At 34.4% G+C, this 22,150-nt stretch overlaps 6 protein-coding genes across 13 annotated transcripts in view; 2 read left to right on the forward strand and 4 right to left on the reverse strand.

Moving 5' to 3' along the window:
• SpdS (Spermidine Synthase) overlaps positions 1-933 on the reverse strand; it is a 2,206-nt gene extending 1,273 nt beyond the window's left edge. The window contains exon 1 of the mRNA XM_018112766.3: positions 684-933. Coding sequence (XP_017968255.1) covers positions 684-880 — 197 coding nt within the window. The 5' untranslated portion in view covers positions 881-933. The remainder of the gene's footprint in view (positions 1-683) is intronic.
• The window catches only part of LOC108659806 (transcription elongation factor 1 homolog), a 27,863-nt gene extending 13,723 nt beyond the window's left edge, over positions 1-14,140 (reverse strand). The window contains exon 1 of the mRNA XM_018112911.3: positions 14,127-14,140. The gene's annotated coding sequence lies outside the window, so the exon portion shown is untranslated. The remainder of the gene's footprint in view (positions 1-14,126) is intronic.
• Tim17b (Translocase of the inner mitochondrial membrane 17b) lies at positions 1,374-3,064 on the forward strand. 3 transcript variants are annotated; one of them, XM_030384975.2, is made up of 4 exons: positions 1,374-1,496; positions 1,572-1,730; positions 2,368-2,545; positions 2,797-3,064. In XM_030384975.2, exons 2-4 carry the CDS (start codon positions 1,587-1,589, stop codon positions 2,991-2,993), a joined length of 519 nt encoding a protein of 172 aa, XP_030240835.1. In that variant the 5' UTR covers positions 1,374-1,496; positions 1,572-1,586; the 3' UTR covers positions 2,994-3,064. The 3 variants fall into 3 exon arrangements, with proteins under 3 accessions (XP_030240835.1, XP_089112796.1, XP_030240834.1); XM_089256670.1 differs by having other exon boundaries at positions 1,480-1,496; positions 1,552-1,730; XM_030384974.2 differs by lacking the exon at positions 1,374-1,496 and having other exon boundaries at positions 1,503-1,730.
• LOC108658029 (trypsin-1) lies at positions 3,333-5,770 on the reverse strand. Of its 4 annotated transcripts, none has more exons than XM_089256668.1 (4): positions 5,683-5,770; positions 5,280-5,368; positions 3,844-4,230; positions 3,333-3,745 (listed from the first exon to the last, which is right to left on the reverse strand). In XM_089256668.1, exons 3-4 carry the CDS (start codon positions 4,157-4,159, stop codon positions 3,390-3,392), a joined length of 672 nt encoding a protein of 223 aa, XP_089112794.1. In that variant the 5' UTR covers positions 4,160-4,230; positions 5,280-5,368; positions 5,683-5,770; the 3' UTR covers positions 3,333-3,389. The 4 variants fall into 4 exon arrangements, with proteins under 4 accessions (XP_089112794.1, XP_089112792.1, XP_017966174.1 ...); XM_089256666.1 differs by having other exon boundaries at positions 5,598-5,696; XM_018110685.3 differs by lacking the exon at positions 5,683-5,770 and having other exon boundaries at positions 5,280-5,669.
• On the reverse strand, positions 7,852-9,294 carry PQBP1 (poly-glutamine tract binding protein 1). Its single transcript, XM_018112768.3, has 2 exons — positions 9,086-9,294; positions 7,852-8,556 (listed from the first exon to the last, which is right to left on the reverse strand). The coding sequence occupies exons 1-2, from the start codon at positions 9,147-9,149 to the stop codon at positions 7,934-7,936; spliced, it is 687 nt and encodes a 228-aa protein (XP_017968257.1). The 5' UTR covers positions 9,150-9,294; the 3' UTR covers positions 7,852-7,933.
• Pzl (Piezo-like) lies at positions 9,721-20,281 on the forward strand. Of its 3 annotated transcripts, none has more exons than XM_089256664.1 (23): positions 9,722-9,893; positions 9,970-10,231; positions 10,289-10,503; positions 10,573-10,699; positions 11,945-12,061; positions 12,113-12,479; positions 12,544-12,735; positions 12,892-13,439; positions 13,502-14,057; positions 14,121-14,604; positions 14,658-15,444; positions 15,671-15,807; positions 15,873-16,147; positions 16,204-16,475; positions 16,535-17,046; positions 17,106-17,157; positions 17,216-17,377; positions 17,604-17,751; positions 18,066-18,442; positions 18,510-19,063; positions 19,117-19,353; positions 19,557-19,758; positions 19,917-20,281. In XM_089256664.1, the coding sequence occupies exons 1-23, from the start codon at positions 9,833-9,835 to the stop codon at positions 20,272-20,274; spliced, it is 7,002 nt and encodes a 2,333-aa protein (XP_089112790.1). In that variant the 5' UTR covers positions 9,722-9,832; the 3' UTR covers positions 20,275-20,281. The 3 variants fall into 3 exon arrangements, with proteins under 3 accessions (XP_089112791.1, XP_089112790.1, XP_030240836.1); XM_030384976.2 differs by having other exon boundaries at positions 16,538-17,046; XM_089256665.1 differs by lacking the exon at positions 19,917-20,281 and having other exon boundaries at positions 9,721-9,893; positions 19,117-19,322; positions 19,557-19,722.
• The last annotated feature ends 1,869 nt before the right edge of the window (positions 20,282-22,150 follow it).

Here is a 22,150-nt window from a genome sequence, read left to right on the forward strand (position 1 = left end):
TAATGTATAATGTACAATATATAAATATATTATTTCTGTCTCTCTATTTTTCTTTGATAGAACAAAAATTATTCTTATTGGGCAAGACGAATAAAGATTGATGATTAAAATCGGAAGGGTCAACTAAAATGGTTTAATGGATTTTAAATAATGAGATAACAAGCTATGAAAATTCTGTTGCTAAGACGTGTCTTCAGATGTTGATTACGTACATACATATGTATGTACAATACATACATACGTACATAATGATTTTGATGGGAAATGAAATACGAAAATATAACAAAAAATTGTAAAGATTGTAGTATCTAAAAATTCTTAATTTAAAGCTATGCCAGAGATGATAATTTTCACATTTGTCTTACATACATACATGATTACAAATGATGATTATCTGAGTGTTAAGTTGATCTTTAAACAGAGCTTAACTCTTTATATTTTCTTAACCATTTAAATATGGACATATTCATTCCTGTATGCTTGGGATATTTTTGACATAACAAAATTCCCTCTGAATGTAACTCAAGCTCAACTTATAACAAACGGTAATCCACATTAGTCCACTATGGATAGAGTAAACATTTACATGAAGTAGAAGTTATCTTGAATGAAACTCTATTAAATATTGAATACTTTTTACTTTTGATAGTCATATAAAATCCCATTATCAATATTTTACTCACGTCTCAACTACTTGAATATCTTGAAATTCGGACTTCTCTTTATGAAGAACTTCTTTAACTTTTAAAGAAAATGATTGTCCAGGCCATAACTCGTCTTGGACTTCACTGAACCAGCCTTTTGAGATTAAATCCATTTTTGAATTTCGCGATTGAACAATGTTAGTGCTAATTAAATTTGGATTTTTATCAATCTGCATCCACGCACATCTGTGTTCAAACTGAGTTCGATGTAAATCGATGCAACACGTGGCTTGTGGCAAAGTAACCGTATTTTAAAAATACTAAATAGCACATTTTTTGAAAATACTAACAATTAAAGCAGCTTTTTATACCCTGAGCCCAATCACTAATCATATAGTTAGTGGCCCAATGTAACCAAACGGGTATATTGATTCCTTAAAATGTATGTAACGTAAAAATTCATTTAGAAGTCTAGTTTTTCTTTATATCTCAACATTTTTATTTTTAAATTCGATTTGTTAATCACAGACAAAAGAACCTCGAACCACCTAAAATGCTATATGATAAAATGAGAGCTTTCTTATTATATCCCAAATTAATAATGTTTATGCTTGTATTTGTGCCTAATACCCCTTCTCTGCAATATGCTAGTTCCACAGTCCTATGAGAATATATTTGTACATAGTATGTTCCAAGCAAATATTGTTAGTGTAGATGGATACAAAGTTCGATAGCATCGATCAATTCTTATTAATTCGATATTTTATAAATGTATGATACATATCGATATAGTGATGTACCTAGATATCGAACATCTCTAGCAAATTGTTATATGAACTTGGTGTTGTTGCGGTGTGTTAAATAACATGTGCATAGTCTGAAATATTCTTATTTGCTTATATATAAGTTGTTTTTGTGTATTTGTAGGCGATTGATATAATTATGGAGGAATATGCACGTGAACCATGTCCATATCGGATTGTTGATGATTGTGGTGGTGCTTTTGCCATGGGCTGCATAGGAGGTGGTGTTTTCCAAGCAATTAAAGGTTTTAGAAACGCTCCATCTGGAATAAACAGACGAATGGTATGCATGTTCATAAATATATAATATATATGTATATATATTAGAAGGCGTTATATCAATGGATACACGTATAATTTATGAATTATAAATTTACGGTTTATTTTTTGGATATTTGGGAATTTTGTGGCTTCACAAAGTTCGTGGTATTTAAGTATCATTTCCATGCCAATAATGGGATTTAGTTTATGGTTCAAAACTTAAATACTCTATTTGAAGGACCTATCGACCATTTGAAGACTTTCCCTACAAACAATTTATAATAATTTGAATATATCACGAAAAGATCACTAAATTTATTTCATCAGCCAGCGTTGGCTTGCGTTCCTATGTGCTTAATCCCGATTTAATAATTTTTAGCTTTTGTTTCTAGCTTCCTATCCTATAAGAATATAGATCATATAGTGTACATAGATTATAGAGTGTAAATTATACATATTTTTGTATATTGTATTTGTATCTACATGGGTCATGGGATCAAATTGTATAGATTATGTAGTATAATTGAGTCATAAAACCATTCGATAAAAGATATAGTTAGTAGATAATAGTAAAAAATCATTCACATTAAAGATTCCGTTCATTAGTGTTTATTATTTATATTTTGGAATACTAATAAAAAATTCGACTTAATTTTTAGATCGGAAGTATAGCTGCAATAAAATTGCGCTCACCCGTAATAGCTGGAAATTTTGCTGTTTGGGGAGGAATGTTCAGTACAATCGACTGCACATTGGTTCATTTTCGAAAAAAGGAAGATCCATGGAATTCAATTATAAGTGGAGCTGCAACGGGAGGAATTTTAGCGGCGCGAAACGGTAAGCTATTTAAAAATTAAAAAAAAAAGCGTATCGAGAACAGGAGGGCTTTCATAAGTAATATCCAACAAAACGGGTTAGCTTAGTCTTGTCAGACTGCAAATTACTGAATTAAAAGTTGTTTTATTTAATGGCAAACATTCAAAGCTTCGGTTTACAATGTGATAATAATGTCAAATGACCTCTGATTAAAGAATTAATTTTATGAAAATATGATTAAACTCATGTGTCCCTTTTAATTATATTTTCAGGTATTCCTGCAATGGCTGGAAGTGCAATCATAGGAGGAGTGTTGTTAGCTCTCATCGAAGGTGTTGGCATACTATTTACAAGAATATCAGCTGAACAATTTAAAAATCCATCCCCGCCAACCGAAGACCCAGCTGTTTTGGGTGATTCTGTAAATAATTTCGGGTTTGGTACATCTAACAATAAACAATATCAATAAATGATGTTCTTCCTTATTTAAGAATAACTTAATTTGTATGAACAATAAAACCTAAATAAGATTTAAAATAATTTTGCTATGCCCTGAATAGATTTAGCTCTATACATTATATTTACATCCCGAAGAAGAGGTGAAACGACTTCATAAGGAATATAATTTTTTTGCCTGACAAATGGGCTTACCTCTGGCTGTCAGTCCGCCCGTATGTATGAAATTAACTATATCGATCGAAGAATATCTATATGAATCCCTTTGTCCTTAAAGTTAGCATCACCAAAACTTATCGAGGACTCTTGCCTTTGAGAATTCCCATTCCTACGTAAACACATCAATCAACACTTTAGTTTCAATAAATAATTTGTTAAACAATTTAATAATAAATAATTAAACATTTTACTATGAACACAAGCAAGTATTTTCTAAATTGGCTTTTATCCAAGGAATAAATTTACTTATACGAGTATAGACCCCAGGGTATCCTTCGCGTCCGCAGCCAACGCCCCACGATACGATACCCACTATAAAATATTTAACCCCATTGGATAATAATAGCGGTCCTCCACTATCGCCTTGACATGAATCCATCTGAGGCCTTCCCGCACACAACATCGTTGACGTTATTCGTGTGCTCTTATATTTTTGAGTTCGGCATTCCGCAAGCGACATTATTGGAACTTTAACTTGGTTAACAATCGAGGGCAGCTCTCCTCCTTCAGCAGTACGACCCCAGCCAACGACAGTTCCTATGCGGCCTGAAAAACAATTGATGAAAGTATAATTTTTAAAGCTGATTAAATGGGGAAAAAAATAAATGAATGGATCTTCTTTATGAAAGATGGAAGATAATTACCTGCGGGGTCATAGTTATATCGGGGTAGACAAACTGGCTTGATTATTTTGGAAAATAATATCGGTTTCCGTAGTCTAAGCAATGCAATATCGTTGTTATAGGTATCTGGGTCAAAGTTTTTGTGCTTTATGACAGCCGTAACGGCTCTTTGGATTGCCTGAGACTCCGAAGTTATCTGTTGGTCGTGATCACCAAATATTATTCGAATTTTAGATCGTCTCAACTTTTTTATACAGTGAGCCGCTGAAATAACATAATCTTTAGTTAGCAAAGATCCTCCGCAGTGGAATTTCCCATCGTAAATAATGCGTGCCATCCATGGGTATTGGTTTATGCCAGTTGGCTTTCCACCGACAATTCTATTTTCTTCATTCGAAAACCCGCAATCTATAAAAAATAAAATGCGACCAGAAACGGATTAGAAAAAAATAAAATATTTGGAAAAATACTTTGTAATGAGGAGGAAAAGTATGATTGAGGAAGGTGAAGTTTTATTATTTACCATGAATCCTACATAGAGCTATTATCTCAAATTCCATAATATTGTTCATAAACATGCACACTTATAAAACATGTTTAAGACATGTATATACAAAATTTCAACTCTTAACCATACATTTTTATTTTCCTAATATCTTCCTCACTAGCTCGAACTAATTACCATTTAACTTTTATTATAGCTTTACTTTAATAACTCTCGTTTCTGTTGAAACTTGGCGTCACAGTAAGTACTACGGACTGTGACACTTTACCCGAAATAAATCTCTCCAATAAAAAAGAGACGCATACACATGCATATATACCCGCTTTCTGTCTAATTTTAGATTGAGGCCCAAGCCTATTGCTTAAAACAGGTCGTAAGAGGCAAAAAAGAGTCGATCGGTATTTCCTGATTACCGGCATAAAACCAGGTACTTCAAATATATACTAAAAAATAATACTTTAAGATTCATTTATATTATATATATATAAATATATATTTATTTCTACATCTATTATTTCTCAGTAAACAATCTAATTTATTATTTGATCATTAATTTATTATTTGTATAATATAATATATATCGAAAATATATCCAATCAAATAATAAATTAATAATTGTTCACTAAGAAATAATAAATATATTGTAAAAGAATTAATAAATGTTAATTAATGTAGGCTTAGCTAATGATAAATCTGATTGAATATCACTTTCTTATTGTATTTGATTAAAACAGCGGAAACTGTGAGAAAGCTCTAGTCCGAAGTGTCCAGTTATTAACACCCAATATAAATTCGTAGTTAATTATCGAAAATATTGCCAAAAAGAATTGGCACACGCTTACTTTTCCCATAGCTACTATATACACATATACATACATATGCACATATTTACACAGCTATACGGTACATTGATGGGAACAAGAAACAAATAAGTTGATTATGAATATCTTACCACAGTCACACGTTGAGAGACTATTGTTCTCACTATATTCTCCATCGTCTTCTGTGTCCGCCAGGCCAAAAGCGCTCGAGACCCCGGAGCTAATGCGAAAGATAGTATCAAAGAGAAATTTACTGGTTCTCTGTGTGTTATTTAGAGATATATTATGTCTCGCTAACTGCCCGAAACATGTGACACTTTTGTCAAAAGTCACCATTAATATCACTATGCAACATAATATATTCATTTTTATAATCGAGTAAACATATTTCCTAACTGTACATTAGGTTTATTTCTTAGACTTTAATTCTGAATATTATATTTAGTTACAATTTACAAATGTAAATATTGTCACTCGCCGTCGACTCGCCTAATATGGGAACGTAGAGTACAAACTGCCTAAAATAATACATACAACCAGGGATCTTAGTGTTTGTTTTAAAATATATTTTAGTTTCATCGTATCCAACTCTATCTAAATAAATGTAAAAAAAAAAAAAAATAATATCAGTAATAATAATGAAAATATATTTTCGAATATACATATTTATTATTTAGGGTATTCCATAATATTTATGATCAATATTGTAATCTGATAATCGGTTTTTTAAATGTATGTTTCTAAAGCTTTCCATGATATAGACCCGATAAATAAATAAATATATGTATATATATTTTGATTTTGTACCCCAAAAACTCGACTTGAAATTTGAAACAAATTTATCATATTTTTATACATACCATTGCTAAGAGAGAGCTTATCTTTTTTTCGATAGCTCTTACCATTTCTGTATTATCGACCGAATTCGATAGATTGATTTTGCCTTTCAAGCGTTGCTTGTTAGAAAATAATGGAAACGTCTAATTTGTTATTGGTCGCTAGTGCTAGAGACTAGTGCTCCATCGATGCGAGTAAAGTTATTGGTAACTTTAAGCAAACCCAATATACATGTAGATTGAGAGCAAAACTTATAAATAGCTAACTTACATTTAAGTTTAAGTCTCAGTCTCTAAAAATGTAGGATATACTATTTTATAACTGATGTTCTATATGGCTTTTAATCGATAACAAAGAACGGACTTTTTATCGAGTTTTTGAAACAAACTTGATCTGCGCGTGGTATACATATACGGACTTAAAACCACTAACCACAGTGCTCTCTGGTTAGTGGTAAAACCTAACTCTTATAGCATGTGAGATGGAGTTGCTCACACACACGGACTGACACTGCTAATTAATACTATAATACTATAATACGGCCTTTTCAACGGGCTAGGGTATCAAGAAAATCGTTCTGTGTATGGATGCTATATGTGAGGGAAAGCCGGTTAAATGAGGCATTTCGTATTAGACTGAAGCTCAGGTCTTGCAATCAGAGCAAAGGCTAAGATTAGCTTATTTCTCTCACATTGAGTTTCTAGCTCTAATACTGTAGAAAATGGAGTTTGCCACACCCCTACTGGGCGTAAGCGCATAATTTTTGGCCTAACTGTAAAGTTTGGATGGTTACGCTTTAAAAATGTGAAAATTACGGGTATTTTTCTATATACTAAATAAGCGTAACAATTATTTTTAGGTCATCCATAGAGGACGCTACTAGTATCTCAACTATCTAAATTTTAAGCTTTTCGTTGTTAAGATGCAGGAGATATAAAGTTTTGCAATTTTCCACGACCCCTGTGGGCGGACATATATCCGCATTGGTTTTTGGACTTGGGTGGTCAGCCCGAGTTTTTATATCATATTTTAATACTGCCCAAAATATATCAGAATTTGAAAAATCACTATATCTTAAGGTCCAATCTGTCACGCCCCTAATGGGCGTAGACACATCATTATACCCTGAACCCATTGAAAATGTGAAATCAGCGTATAATGGTTTTGTTGAAATGTAACAGGCAGAAGGGGGCGTGGCAGACCCCAAAGAGTATATGTATTATATTATATATTATAGCTCTGTCAGTTCGTCCGTATGTATGCGTCGATCTCAGAAGATACAAAAGCTAGAAAGCTGAAATTTGGCATGCATACTCGTGTATATCATAAACAGTACAAGTTCGTCTTATTTTTTCGATAACTTATCCGATAACTATAATTTAAGTACTAAGACGTGAGACATTTAAACATTATGATTACGGTCTGAAAGGGTATCTCCTAGTCGAGCGAACTCGACTAGAGCCTTCTTACTTGTTTTTTTTTTTCCATTAATATAGCTTTTCTAGAATTAGAATGTATCCGCCATAGATTTTAATCTTGGGTGGGCGACGTGGATCTACATTCCAAGTTCTAGCTCTTCAGCTAATATTTTCTGGCATATAGAATTTTCAGATTTGTCAAGCTCCTAGTGAGCGTATCGGGAAAATGTTAAGCCTTTATAAATTGGTGATACATGTTCCAAATTTCAGGTCTCAAGACGCACATTGCACAAAACCAATATACACATTTCACTTTCGTGAATGAGTATAAAAAACCTGAAAATATCACGTGTCTAATCTGAAGTATTATTCGAAAACTAGTTAACCTATATCTTAAATTCAAAATTGATAATGGTAATATTTTCTATAAGATTAACAACACTAACAATAAGCTTAATTTGCATTTATTTTTTAAATTTATCTTAGAAAAAGTCGTTCAATTCTATGTTAATTAGGCATAGGCAAGTATTTCAGGTCCTATGCTTTCGTAAGAGGGTTCGTTCTAAATCGCGTTTTTTTTGCTTTTTTGTTGGGCAAAAAGATGCAGATTGTGCACCGATTTCAGCGTCGTTATTAGTTGGTCCCAAATCTTTTGTGTCGAAATTAAATTCATCATTGGAATTAGCTAATTGTTTTCTAAACATGGCTGCACTGTTCGTAACACGAGCATTCGGATGCGTTGGCGGTAACCAAGATACTTTTCGAGTCGTGGAGTTGTAAAAATAATAAAACCCGCAGCCACTGTCAAAGATCTCTGTCCAATCTGCAGGAAGTGGATATTTTCGAAGTAATCTCTTATAGCGACGAAGATACTTTTCCTTTGGCTTCGGCCTCACGTTCGCCCATTTGTTAACACAGTATAAGGTGCACGAGTGCCATATGTTGTACGTGTTGGGGCAATATTTAAAGCCATGGTATGACTCTGTGACTCCTATGCGTTCTTTTATCCTTTCTGGCCACAGATTTTCATTAGCTGACGTGAATTTAGAAGGAGGTGACTTGAGTTCGTTATAGTCCGATGGAGGGTTTTTGTCATCCTCGTCATAATTTTCAGCGATAATTTCTTCTATTGCCTCGGGTATTTGTTTTTGTTCTGAAAATAAATATGTAAGTCATTATAATATATATCTTATACAACAGGTTTAGATGTCAGTAGAACTACTCAAAGTACATTTATATTTTCCCCATGAAGAAAGATTGTGAAAAAAACAGAAATGGAATCAATTAACGAATAAAATAATCGGTTCGCCCTTTTATATTATGATAATTGTTTTCTCTTAGCATTTGGCAGTCTGTAACGCTGCTGAACCCAAATGGACAGAAGGACATGGCTTGGTCGACCTGGATCATTTTTGTTACCAAGACAGCGGCCACACATTTGGTAGCCAATTTCATCCATTGAAGCAAACCATTTTCAATACCTGTGGAATACTGAACAGTAAACATAATATTTAACATTGGGCCATTATAATGTAAAACAATTTTAAGTCTGCTCTCAAATGCAAAAGATTGCCTATCCATAATATGCAATACTGCCTTATTGATTTTAAAATTAACTTTTTTTAATGCATGTATACATCGCATTAATCATGTAGGTATATCAATCTCCATTATTAACTTACCGTTCTTTGCATTAACCAATCCTCGTGACTTAAGCCGTTGTAACAACATAGGCGGTAGACTCATTTTGAAAATGTTTCACATTTAGTAAAAATCCAAACATACGAAAATAATAATGTTTTAGTGATGATACCGGCGAATATTTTTGGAAAATATCGATATTACTACAAGGTTTTCACTAGTAGCGTTTAGAGACCGTGTGTACATTCATATTTGTTCAGAAAATTCGATTTTATTTTGTGGGCCTAAGAAAAAGTTGCTTAATAAAACAATGCGATATATTTTTTGGTGTACTTAGCATTTCATTATATTGGCTTTCATTTTTTATCTTTTAAAATATGTGAGATATCTTGACTATTTACATCAAGAAACTGTATTAGCTCCGTTCAACTATCGATATAGATTAGTAGTCGATATATAAAAGCACATATCCATAGAAGGCGCGTTAGAACAAGTTTAAAATAAAAAAGACTTGGAGCACTGACCAAACACTGTTGTGTTGGAGTCATATAAAATTGTTTGGATTACAACCTAAAATACAAATGTAAACTGATGATCGAAGAAACAAGCAAATCATCAGGCAATGACTGAAAATTTTGTTGATTTATTTTCTGTTTACTACTATAATACGATACGAAACTATCATAGTATTCTTCTACACCCATGTCATTGGATTATAATCATTTTAAATATTTATACGTATATCATATAAACTTGTAAATAATTATTGTGCTTGCAAACTTATAAAAATGCCGGAAGTAGTACTGTTCTTTTTGCTGCGTTTGTTTCTTCCATCGACATTAATATTCGGTAAGTAATATATGTATGTATGTACATATGTGAATATTGTGGATATTGTCAAAGATCATAACCTGGATGCACACAGCAACGTTATCACGGCCAATATCGTTTTCATTCATATATCTGCTTATGTTCTTCACATCGCCGTGGCTATTGCAAACTAGAAGTTCGTCTCAGCACAAAATATTGAAGAAGTTTATCTTGTTTTATTGTATAACTAGTGCTATAATTGCCATTAGCCATGTATTAGTAAATTTTTTCAATGTATTCATCCACTATTTGACGCCAGGAAGTCCACTCACATACATCCTATTGCAAATTGGTTTCGTGCGATTTTCTGGACTACAGTAAGTAATATTTGATGGAAAACACGAAAAAACATTAACAAACTTCTTAACTTACAGGGCTATTGCAGTATTCTATTGGATTGTTCCTGACGTACTCATTTTTATTACAGCTATGATAATACTGGTTGTAGCCAAATTGTCTAAAAAGAATGGGTCAGGTCCATCTGAAGATGATGATGTTGATGACGAATATAGAGGTGTATCAAGCTTGCGTTATTCAGATATGAATCGTATTCTAATAGTTGCCTACATTCGATCTGTGGTAAAAACATGTAAGAATATTACTGTATATCTACATAGGTATGTAGTTCACTTAAAACGAACTTTCTACCTTCTTACAGCTCCAGTTTTCACACTCCTTGTACTCTATGGAGCTGCAATCTTAAGGCCATCATTGCCTGGCAGCATATATTTCATGTTATTTCTTATAGCTGGCACATATTGGGCTATCTACAAAAGATTATATTGGTATTTATACATACAAAAGTCAAATGATATCTACGTTAATTACTATTTTGCTATTTTCATCCGTTTAAAAGAAATTCTCTGATTACTAACGCTAACGATATTCAAACAAGTAAGAAGGCTCTAGTCGAGACTGCTCGACTAGGAGATACCCTGAACCCTCCAAGCTGATATTCTTATCTTTGTGCACTTCTTTTATGCACGCATACATTCATATGCATCCATCCTCACGCGCACGCACTCTGCTAACTGCGCAGTAAGCAGCGAATGGCCTTGAACTGCACTGCAGTGTGGGCAATATTATAAGAATTTATTTGTTGAGTAACTTCTTTTGTAGACACACATTCCAAAGCACAAGTCTCTAGTACTTAAAATACAAATTTGGGGAGAAGGGGGCGTGGTATCCATAATCTGTTGATTAAAAAATGTTTGTATTCATCATAGGTATATACACAGCAAATCTGAAGTCTCCACGTCTAATGGTATTCCAATGAGGCTAAAAAAACCAAAAAAAATTTGCGATTATTCTCGATAAAAAAAGTTATCGGATGAGTTATCGAAAAAATAATGCAAACTCGCACTGCGTATGGTATACGCGAGTATGCACACAATTTCAGATCTCTAGCTCTTACATATATCTACTGAGATCTCGGCGGACGGACACACGGACAGGGCTATATCGACTCAGCTCGTCAAGCTGATCAAGAATATATATACTTTATGGGGTCTGCGATGATTCCTTCTGCCTGTTACATACTTTTTCGCAACAACATTATACCCTGATTTCCCATTTTCAATGGGTTCAGGGTAAAAAAAAAGTCAATGTGCAAAGACGAGTTTACCAAGATAGTAAGAAATAACCTTTCTTATGTCTATGAAATCAAGTTTTGAAATGTGATTAGATGCAATGTTATTCAGAAAGTATTTTTGTACACCCTAAAGCTACTCAAATGGGTGGGAGTATGTATTACTAGCCAAAGAATTAATCAACATTTTATCTCATAAAGTATAGCTTAAATACATATGTGCGTTATAGATTGAGTTTGTTTAATTAATCATTTTAATTGATTGATTAAATGCAATATCAAAAATCTGTTATACAAAAATTATGTTTCGTACATATTTACTGATAGAAATATTTTGGTTTCTGCTCTACCAAGGGTTCTGGGTTTCTCGTAGTAAAATAGTCTAGATTAGAGTTATCTTGCTTTTATACATGTTTTGCTAAAGATCCGTGCTTCACAACAGTTTGCAGAATATACTGATCGTCGTTGCCATATTGTTATTTTTGCAAATCATTGGTTTTGTGTTGTATCAACTGCCAATCATACAGAAATACTGGGATGCCGAATCAGTATGGACGCGGTGAGTTGAATCATTGGGCATAAAGAGGTATCTAACTGGTATTAATTTCAGAATTATGGGCTACGAGGCCCTACTTATGCTGTCTCATCAAGATGAGAGAGGCCTAGTAATAAAACTAAATAATAAGCTGCATTTCGATTCATATATGTGTATAACTGCATTAATGTGGGCATACTTTATTCTCTTAATCAACATTATACACCATGAACGAAGCAAACTATTTTTTAGCATAATGCGAATGAAAATTACATCAAAACATGAAAATCACACACCTTCAATAAACCGACAATCCGGCTCAAGTGAGGCTGGAACACCTAGTCCAAAGCCGTCCACTCTAGAACAGTTCTTTTATTTGATTTGTGATTTGACGACTTTCATATACAAGAATAGCTATATACTACTCAACATAATTATGATGGCAAGTATAACGATAGTATTTAATTTTACTTAGAGCTACTCAGTAAGTATTTGACTTTTTTCAGATCTGGTCAATTATTTATCATAGCTGGTTGACTTTCGTCTTACTCATTTGGGCCAATATATTGTGGATGATACCCAACCAGCGTCGATCCATGATGCGTTCCAGTTTCTTTGTAGTCCTGTATGCTGAATTTCTCATTATTTCACAATATATATATGGGATGAATATATATGAAACAGAGCTACCCACGAAGGTAATGTTTTTATATGATGTCCTTGTCCTGACTTCGTACTTCTTCTATACGGAATCTATTAGTTTATATTTACTTTTAGATTTTGGCTTAAAAATGGATTTGTATTCAAAATTATGTATTTTAAATTGATTTAGTTTTCGAACATACTCTCCCTAGATCTATGGATTGAATCTTGTGCAAATTGGATGTGTTCATCCGCGGGACAGCGGTGTTCGACCGTGTGTTCCGTTGAGCGTGAAGACATGTTTTCTATTTATATTCTGGATAACATCGCACCAATACTTCAAAGAGAAGGCTGAGGATAAAGTCGAAAATGACATTTTACAATATGTTTTTGGACCGCGACACTCGCACTCCGATCACACGTTGTTCGAAAAGTCAAGGGCCCCGCGAACAATCATATTTATTTTCGAAAGTGTTTCCAATTTTGTGACACGCATCTGGATGTGGCTGCTGATTATTTTAATATTTCTTTGTGCCATGATCGATCAAGTCATGACTGGATTCCGCGTCTGCTACATGTCATTATTCCTCCTGTTTCTTATGGTCTTTCAGATGTCCTTGCAGCTGTGGATAAAGTTCTTATACGGATATTGGATGTTTGTGATATTCTATGCGATGACTATACTAACTATTATATACACCTATCAGTTCGACTATTTTGACCACTATTGGGAGACATATCTGAATGTTCAGCCTGACTTGTAAGTTCTAGAAAATTTACCGCTGTTACACCAATGTCTCATGCAATATATGCTGTACTTAGGCAAAATGATATAGGCTTGCGTCGTTATCGAACGAAGGACCTTTTCTTACATTTGCTGGTCCCGACATTGACTGTTATTTTTACAGTCATTCAACTGCATTATTTTCACGGTCGATTTATAGAATCATTACGTCAACCAAAGCCAATCGATGACACAACTCGAAGCTCTCGAGCGCGGTTTAGCATGTACCGCAGCCATCAACAGTCTAGCAAACTGTCAGGCAGGAAATCCTGGTTATCAAAACCGAGGCTTATGTATGGACGAATACGTCTCAAGATTCGTCGGTGGTTCCGTCCCTGCAAATCAGTTGCATGGCGTTTCCTTGAGCTCCACATGATTAAAGCAGTTATATTGACAACTTTTACTTGTGCCATTTCAGAGATTTGCTGCTTTAACCTATTTTTAGTTGTGCTATCACTTATGAGCGTGGGCGTAAGTCCGTTCTTTCGAAGAGCGATATTTCGCATTGTGACATTTTGGGTCTCGGTTTTGATTCTGATGAAGATGATCTATCAGATAAAATATTTGAACCATTCGAAATACGATTATTTATGTGTAAGATTTGGGTGTCAATACTTTCCAATTTCAATTTAACTAGTCCATAATTCTCTTTCTCAGCAAAACAATACAATTAATTTTGCCGATTGGATTGGTTTGCGAAAAACTGAACAGGTTTGGGGCTCACTATTGCGCTATGTAGCACCGTATGTCGTTTATATGGTCGTGACTACATTGCATGCTGTAGTTAAATTGCGGGATCATTTACTACGACTCTCGATGGGTGTGATTGTAGAGCACACTGTTCTTTTCCCTGGTATAACTCGGCAAGATGCTGAAAACAATTTTCCTGGGCTTATAAAGTATCTTTGCAACTATGGATACTTCAAGTTTGGGTTGGAAATCACGTTAATTGCTCTAGTCTCGACCATAGTCCATCGATGTGACTTGCTTGCGGTGACATATATCCTCTGGCTTCTAATTCTACTGTGTCTGACGCGTTTGCAGTGCGCTCGCATTTGGTATATTTTCCAGCTCTATTTTATTCTTTCGATCTTTGTGCAATACTTGTATCTGATACACTATCCACCAAATCTTTGCAAAGGTACGCTAGAAATGTAATATCGCCTAAAGCTCGACTAACACAAGTTCTTTCAGATGAAGCAGTAAAAGTTATGAATTCCAAAGAGTGGAGTAATCCAAATTTCGATCAACTTTTGGACACTCCGATCAAATCGAAACTTTTCTTAGACTTTGTGGTTCTTATGTTAATTTCCCGCCAGAGAAAGGCATTCAAAATGGAAATTCGTCAAGACAACATATCATATCCCGGCGGAGATAATAAGAATATTATTCACAACATTGCTAAGCTGGGACACGTTTACTTCAGAAATCCCACGCACGACTTTTGTTCGTTCGTTCGCAACTATTCAGATGTTTTGAAGACCATTATATTTTGCAGTTTCCTCTGGATCACGCTTGCCATCATATTTATGGGCGGTGTGTGCAGCATGGATATGCTGTCATTAGGCTATTTGATTTTTGCCTTGGTATTTATGCTGCAAGGGTCGGAAGTCTACTTGCAAAATATTTACTACATCTCCTGTCGCTGGAACTTTCTCATCGCGTTCAATGTATTCAACATAGTTATCAAAGTCTGCATTATTGTACTTGGAAATATGATGGATATCAAAGATAAACAAGACTACCAGAGTTTGTTTGCAGTCATGCATTATGATACGAATTTACCACGTCATGAAAAGTACAACCAAACTCAAAACATGGACAACTACTATTATGGGCCAAGCAGCTTCATTTTCAACAACCATCTGGTCTGGCATGCGATCATTTTTGCTTTTCTCATCTTGCAATATCGTATATTTGGGTCTTACTATTTTTGTCACATAGTAATGGATACTCAAGCCAATACAGTCTTAGCCTCTCGGTAAGTAATGTCACTAAAAGAGAGCTCTCAGAAATATATGCTGGTGAAAAGATTTAAACAGTTTGGGTATTATACTCATTCTTGCTCCCGTAAATATATTAGGTTTCATAATGAACTAAAAAATTTTAATGCAGATATGTTTTGCCTAGTCTTCTAGCTAGAAAACGGTTATTGGTTATTTCGAGTCAATAAATAAAACATAACATTTCACAAAATATATTTACAGTGGTGCTATCATTATTGAAAATTTGCATTATAAGCAAATTTATGATCGAAGGGAGTACGAAAAGAATGTGCTTGAAAGAGTGAAGGTGAAGATGGAATTGATCAGGGCTAGCAATAGAAAATCATATAAAAGGGGAAGTAAGTCAGAGGATAATCAAATCAATTCAGTGATAAAGCTATAAAGGGTTAATAATATTTTATAGAGACACATGCGGTAACACAGCATCCAGAAATCCATCCGCGAGAGCAGTTTATATCTAAGGAGCAGCTAGCTTCTGTGAATAGTATATGGTCCTCACAACAAAAGGCCCAACCAACACCAACTAAGGTGCGCGACTTGCGCCTTCATCCACATGCAGTGCGAACCGGAGACTACTATATGTTTGATGAACAAAATGATATTGATGATCCAGTGCTGTATGAAGAGTATGATTTTCTGGAGAAACAGGATAGGCGCGCACGTGAATACCTTTTATCTGTATAATTGCTCATATTTTAATTTGGTTTAAATACTGAAAAGTTTTGCCTTCACAGTATAGGAAAAAAAAGGAACACACAACACCACAAGGCAACAAGTACAGCTCGGACACAGAGATTGAGCTTGGCAGAAACCCTGTGGCAAAACTTCTAACTGATCTTATACTACTACTGACGTTTCGGTTAAACCGTCTATCTCGAAACTATCGATTCGTCCATAAAGTTCTTTCGGCAGAGAAGAAGACTTTGCAGGACATTAGTACAATGAATCGACTTGGACTGGTCAATACTGCAGCAATGTTTAGCTTCTTAAATCAATCCCTCTACGAGTAAATATTATATATAAGGAAATTGCCTTATCAGAAATAACCTTGCCTTAATTTTACAGTAGGCAGTTGACCGCAATCAACTCAGCAGTAAGAGAATCGAGGTTTCGTCTCAGAGCAAAGAGCGACAATTTCATGTCCCTGGATCACAATTATTGCGTGCAATTGTTGATTTCCTTGTGGTATGCGATCATTGCCAATACAGAGGTGGTTTGCTATCTGGCCGTGTGCGTGAATCAAGCTGCTAATTCGTCAATAATTTCACTGCCAATGCCATTCCTCGTCCTTTACTGGGGTGCTCTTACACTGCCTCGTCCAACAAAGACATTCTGGGTCACTCTCATAACATACACACTGGCTATGATTTTTTTCAAATGCATAATGCATCAGAAAATTGTCCTTGACCCGAAGCTTGTCCAAATGGCCAAGACAACTGATTTTGAGCTGTTCTCAAAGCACGGCAAGGCTATCTATGACCTCTTGCTATTGGTCGTACTTTTCTGGCATCGATACATGCTAAAGAAGCAGGGAATTTGGAATATGCCCCGATCCGAAACGCAGCTTAACGCCAAGGGTAAGTGCAATGTAAAATATATATTTACTTTCAGTTAATATCTCAAATAAAATCGCTAGCTAGCAAAACTTTTGTCAGAGAACGACCTACTGATATACTGAGGAAACTAAGGTATTTAATTTTCATTGTTTGTGATAATATACCATGATTAATTTTTAAAATATTTAAGGGAAGAGTCTGGCAGTGAACAACGCCACGATTCTACCGATAGTGCGAATGCAGCCGAACTGGAACGTGATATAAATGACTTATTGCGACCTGGTAACGAAAATAAATATGTTTACCGTAACATTGAATCGGAATATTATCGCAACGGCATGAAAGACTTAGAGTAAGCAATACACTGAAATAAAAAATGGATTTTAAAACACAATGTTTGTGCCCACAAAATAAAGAAAGATTCAATGCGAAATTCTCAGAATCTTTGCAATTGGGGCTGCTCGACTCTGCTTACTTATGTATCAGTTTTCTTAGATACTTCTATTGAATGGCATTGCCATGCATAAAACATTTACAAGTACAAATAATGAATGTTTTAAACCACTTAATACCCACAGGTACAAAGGTGGATTTATATCTCAAATAAAGGAATTCTTTCTCGCTTTACTTCACAAAGCGCGCCTGTCGACCGATGTGTATTCATTGCTGTTCTTGTGCGACTTCATAAACTTTTTCGTTTTATTATTTGGATTTCCCAAGTTTGTGGTAAGTCTGATAATTCCGATTTATCATTATAATATTAGCTTGCGTAGTAAATAATAAAATATTACGTAAAGAAATCTATTCTGATATATTCTGATAGGTCAGTAGGAGCAAATAAATTTATTAATTACGTCGTGCAGACAAAGCACATATTATTTTATATACATCTATAGAACTTACCACACAACAAAGTTAACATGGCAACTTAGATTTTCGTTTATGCTTATATCTAACCCATTTATACATTTTTGGTATACAAGCACATACATGTTTCTCAAAATGTTGGAGATATACAATAATTATTTGTTTTATTTTAGTATCGCCACAAATACAGTACCAGTGTTTTGGAGACGTATATTCAAGGAAACAAGGTGCCTTTCAGCTTCCTTTTCATGCTCGTGGTGCAGTTTTTAACGATTGTTGCGGAGCGTGCAATATACCTGCGTAAAGCTTTGGTTGTCAAAATTGTGTTTCATTTTGTTACGGTTGTCGGCATACATATATGGATGTTCTTTTTGGTGCCCTATGTTACGTCGCATAGTTTCGGAGCTACGGCACCTACTGTGTTTTATCTGATCAAGTGTTTGCACATGCTATTCTCAGCCTATCAGATGCGCTGCGGTTATCCCAAGCGCATTTTGGGAAATGTTTTCACAAAGAGTTTTTCAATGGTTAACTATGTGGTGTTTAAAGTGTAAGAGGAGCTGATATAAAATACGCTTTTTAATTGTCTATTATATCAATAATATCAATCATTATAGATATATGGAAATACCATTTCTCTATATTTTACGAACAATGCTGGACTGGTTATGCATCGAAACTACGCTTACTGTTATGGAGTGGATCAAGATGGAAGATATTTTTCAATCCGTATTTATTGTGCGCTGCTACAGGCAAATGGATGCGGATTTTCCAGTTTTACGGGGAAAACCTAAGGCATTCTATGTCAAGTGTCTTATTGGTGGAACAATAATCTTAATATTGATCACTCTCATATGGAGTCCGCTATTTCTATTCGCCCTGGTTGGTACGGTCGGGAAACCTAACGTTCCTCGCCGAGCAGATGTTTCCGTAAAAATTGGGCATTATGAACCAATTTATGTTTCCCAAAGTTACACCGGTATCCGCCAGTTTTCTGATCATAACTATAAAAAGCTACTTAGAAACTTTAATTTTGATATACTGGCCACTGATCACATCATGATATACGATGCTGTTGATATTACGTCCGTAAAGTTTGACGCCAACTCTGTGACGTTGTGGAACATGTCACCACCTGATAAGAAGCGGCTGCTGAATGACCTAATATCAGGTGAGCCAGGAGTGTAAATCTAATAGGATATACCATAATATATGTTTGATTAGGCAAGGAAATGGATATCCGCTTAAAATTGTCCTTCAATAGCGGCGTCATGACCGAAACCGTATTGTATGAGACAACATACACCCTTACGAAGAACAAAGAAAAGACACGTGAAATGCTAATAAGAGCCATATCCGATGACAATAGCAAAGAAGACATTGTTGTGCCTGATATATTACCCAAATTCATTACTGTCCAAAAAATGAGGGTATTTGTAAGATTTATTAAAGATTTTGATGGTGCGTATACAAAGTTGTGTATTTTATGACTATTATGTTAGTTTTAAAGCAATGCGATCATCATCATGGACCTGTGTATTCAGTCCACTCGCTAACTAAACCTCTATATATACATACATACATATATATATATATATATATATATATATATATATATATATATATAGTATTAGTTTAAATACATAAAAATGTTTATTTTTCAGGTAAATTTTATAGGCCAATAATATTAAAGAAAAAGAAAGGGGAAGATAAAGTTTGGTGGGAAATGCATGACTACTGCTCGGACAAATTCTACAAAAACATTCTTGCTAGCCTTCCGTCTAGTGACTGTGAAGATGGTATAGTTTTTTATATATTTAATGATAAATCCTTCCCATCCACAATGAGTTTTCTAGAAAAAACTGGGTAAGTACCATTATTTCGAAGTTTATGTTTTCTAATTCTGTAAGTCCTTATGAGCATACTTCTGACTCGGACTACGATTTTGAATATTTTGGATAAATTAAAAATGTTTTATACTTGAATTTAAATCTTATAAGTCATTTTCTTCGTTTTCTTTTTAGTATTATTGGTCTGTATACAACATGTGTGTACGTTGTTTCCCGCCTAATAAGGTCATTGATAGCCAACAATCATCGACGACTAATGTTTGAGGATTTACCATATGTAGACCGAATATTGCAGCTTTGCAATGATATCTACTTAGTGCGGGAGACCAAGGAGTATCGTTTGGAAGAGGACTTATATGCCAAACTCCTATTTCTCTATAGATCTCCTGAAACGCTTATTAAGTGGACTCGATATAGGGAGGAGTTTATAGATGAAATGCCATCTTCAGGAAACAAACACGAAAGCGACCAGCCTATGCCTCCAAATCCCAATAGCAGAGATCAGCCATCGCAAACGCCATCGCACATGTAGTTGCAGTTGTTATAAATATTAAAAAGTATATTAAAATATGAAACTAACGTCTTTAGATCCCATAGAGCGTAGAGAGTAAACGACCGAGAGAAAAAGGCAGTTCAGTGGCATTCGACAATTTTTTTGCTGCAATGAGAACTAACAGCTGCTGTGCTGCTACGGTTCGACAGTTTTTTGTTTGTGCTATGACATCCGAGAAAAAGTCTGGCGGGCACTAAAGCAGATATCATTCAGTATTTTTCATGGGTTCTTCCATAATAAACAGAAAAACTCAAAATCTTACAAATAATAGTAAATATATACTATATGATATGGTTCGCTCACCTTGTCATCCAATAAGTAATATTGAACCAGACTTGACTTAAAAAAAGGACGAACGCCAAACTTTAAAGCAGGAATGGACAGACCTTTGATAAGAGCCACGTTACCAAAACTGCTTTATACTGCTTGGTACCGCTTCTTTTCTCAATATGCACTTTAACATTTAACATCTTTAACTTGAAAAATTAATGATATGCTTTAAATTAAACAAAATTAAAATATTACTTTAAGTTTTGTTACGCGAACTTATTTTCTTTTACATGGAGTAAAAAATAGACGTAATTTTTTAATTTCAAAGCGTACGATAGTTTCAAAATTTGGTACCACCCTGTCGAGCTAACAGATGTGGTATTTATGTTATAGTAACATTACTCAGAAAGGCACCGATTAGATTTAACATGGCTTTTATTAACAGACTGTTATTTACTCGAATGACAACGAAACGCCAGTATAATTATATTTAAATACAAATTGCTTTACGCAACGGAAAACAACCCATTCTTACAGATCACAATTTAAAGCCCAACGCATTTTAGCTTTGTTATTAAAGAAAAAAAAAAAAAAAACAAATAAATTTGCAGTAAGTAATATAAATTATTTGAAATTTGGCCACAATTTAATTTGATCTTATACGCTTATCAAACTATCGATAGGTTTAAGCACAAAGTGCTTTAAAATTAGCTAGACTGCAATTGATAGAGTGCAATCGAACGTGAACAGCAACGGTCATACTCGGTAGTTGCTGCGGAGTGAATATCATTGAATTAAGATTATTGTTTGTTTTGGATTCGTAATTTTCGAATTTCCCTGTTATTACAATACACGGTTGGTGTAATCTCTGTAAAAATTAAAAAACGAGAATGTGCTTAACTTTCATATTTGATGTTTAAATGTAGTTAAAAGTACTTACTCGCCTTCTTATTGTTGGGTATGGATCGGAATAAATTCTTCGTAGCAACTAAAATTAGGTTTGCGCGGACAAGGCTTTGAAGTTATAATATAGGTCACATGTCCACATGCAAATTTGCTATATTTTGTTAAATTTTCGATGAAAGTATTTAGTGTTCAATGACTGTATTTTATACTGTTTATATTCGCAGTTTTCTTATAGCAATGTGATCAAAAGGTGCTCTTAAGTTTATGATCATAAGCCACCAGAATTATAATTTTCGCATTTCAGTATCCAGTTATTGCTTTCATTTAAAAAAAAAAAATAGGCTGCCAAAGAAAGAAAACAACACGAAAAGCAGCTTTTGCAGTCATACAAATGCTCACCTAACTTCAACCAAGAAGTAAAATACCTGAATATACATACATACAGATGCACTGGAAAGGCAGTATGATTGTATTTTGAAGATGCTCTTTACCGAGTCTGTGCGCTCACTTTAGTTGCGGCACACTTTCGCTTTTTATATTGATATTACAAAACTTTGTTCGCTGGGCGTCCACTTCTGATTAAGGTTTTTTTTTTATACATATATGTAAAGATGCAAAGGTAAGAGCCAAATAGTTGAGTGAAGTATTTTGATAAACGCCTTTTATTGTGAACGCACGT

The sequence above is a fragment of the Drosophila navojoa genome, chromosome 2, assembly GCF_054131105.1.
Source record: "Drosophila navojoa isolate 15081-1374.11 chromosome 2, UAZ_NAV_1.0, whole genome shotgun sequence".
NCBI lineage: Eukaryota > Metazoa > Arthropoda > Insecta > Diptera > Drosophilidae > Drosophila > Drosophila navojoa.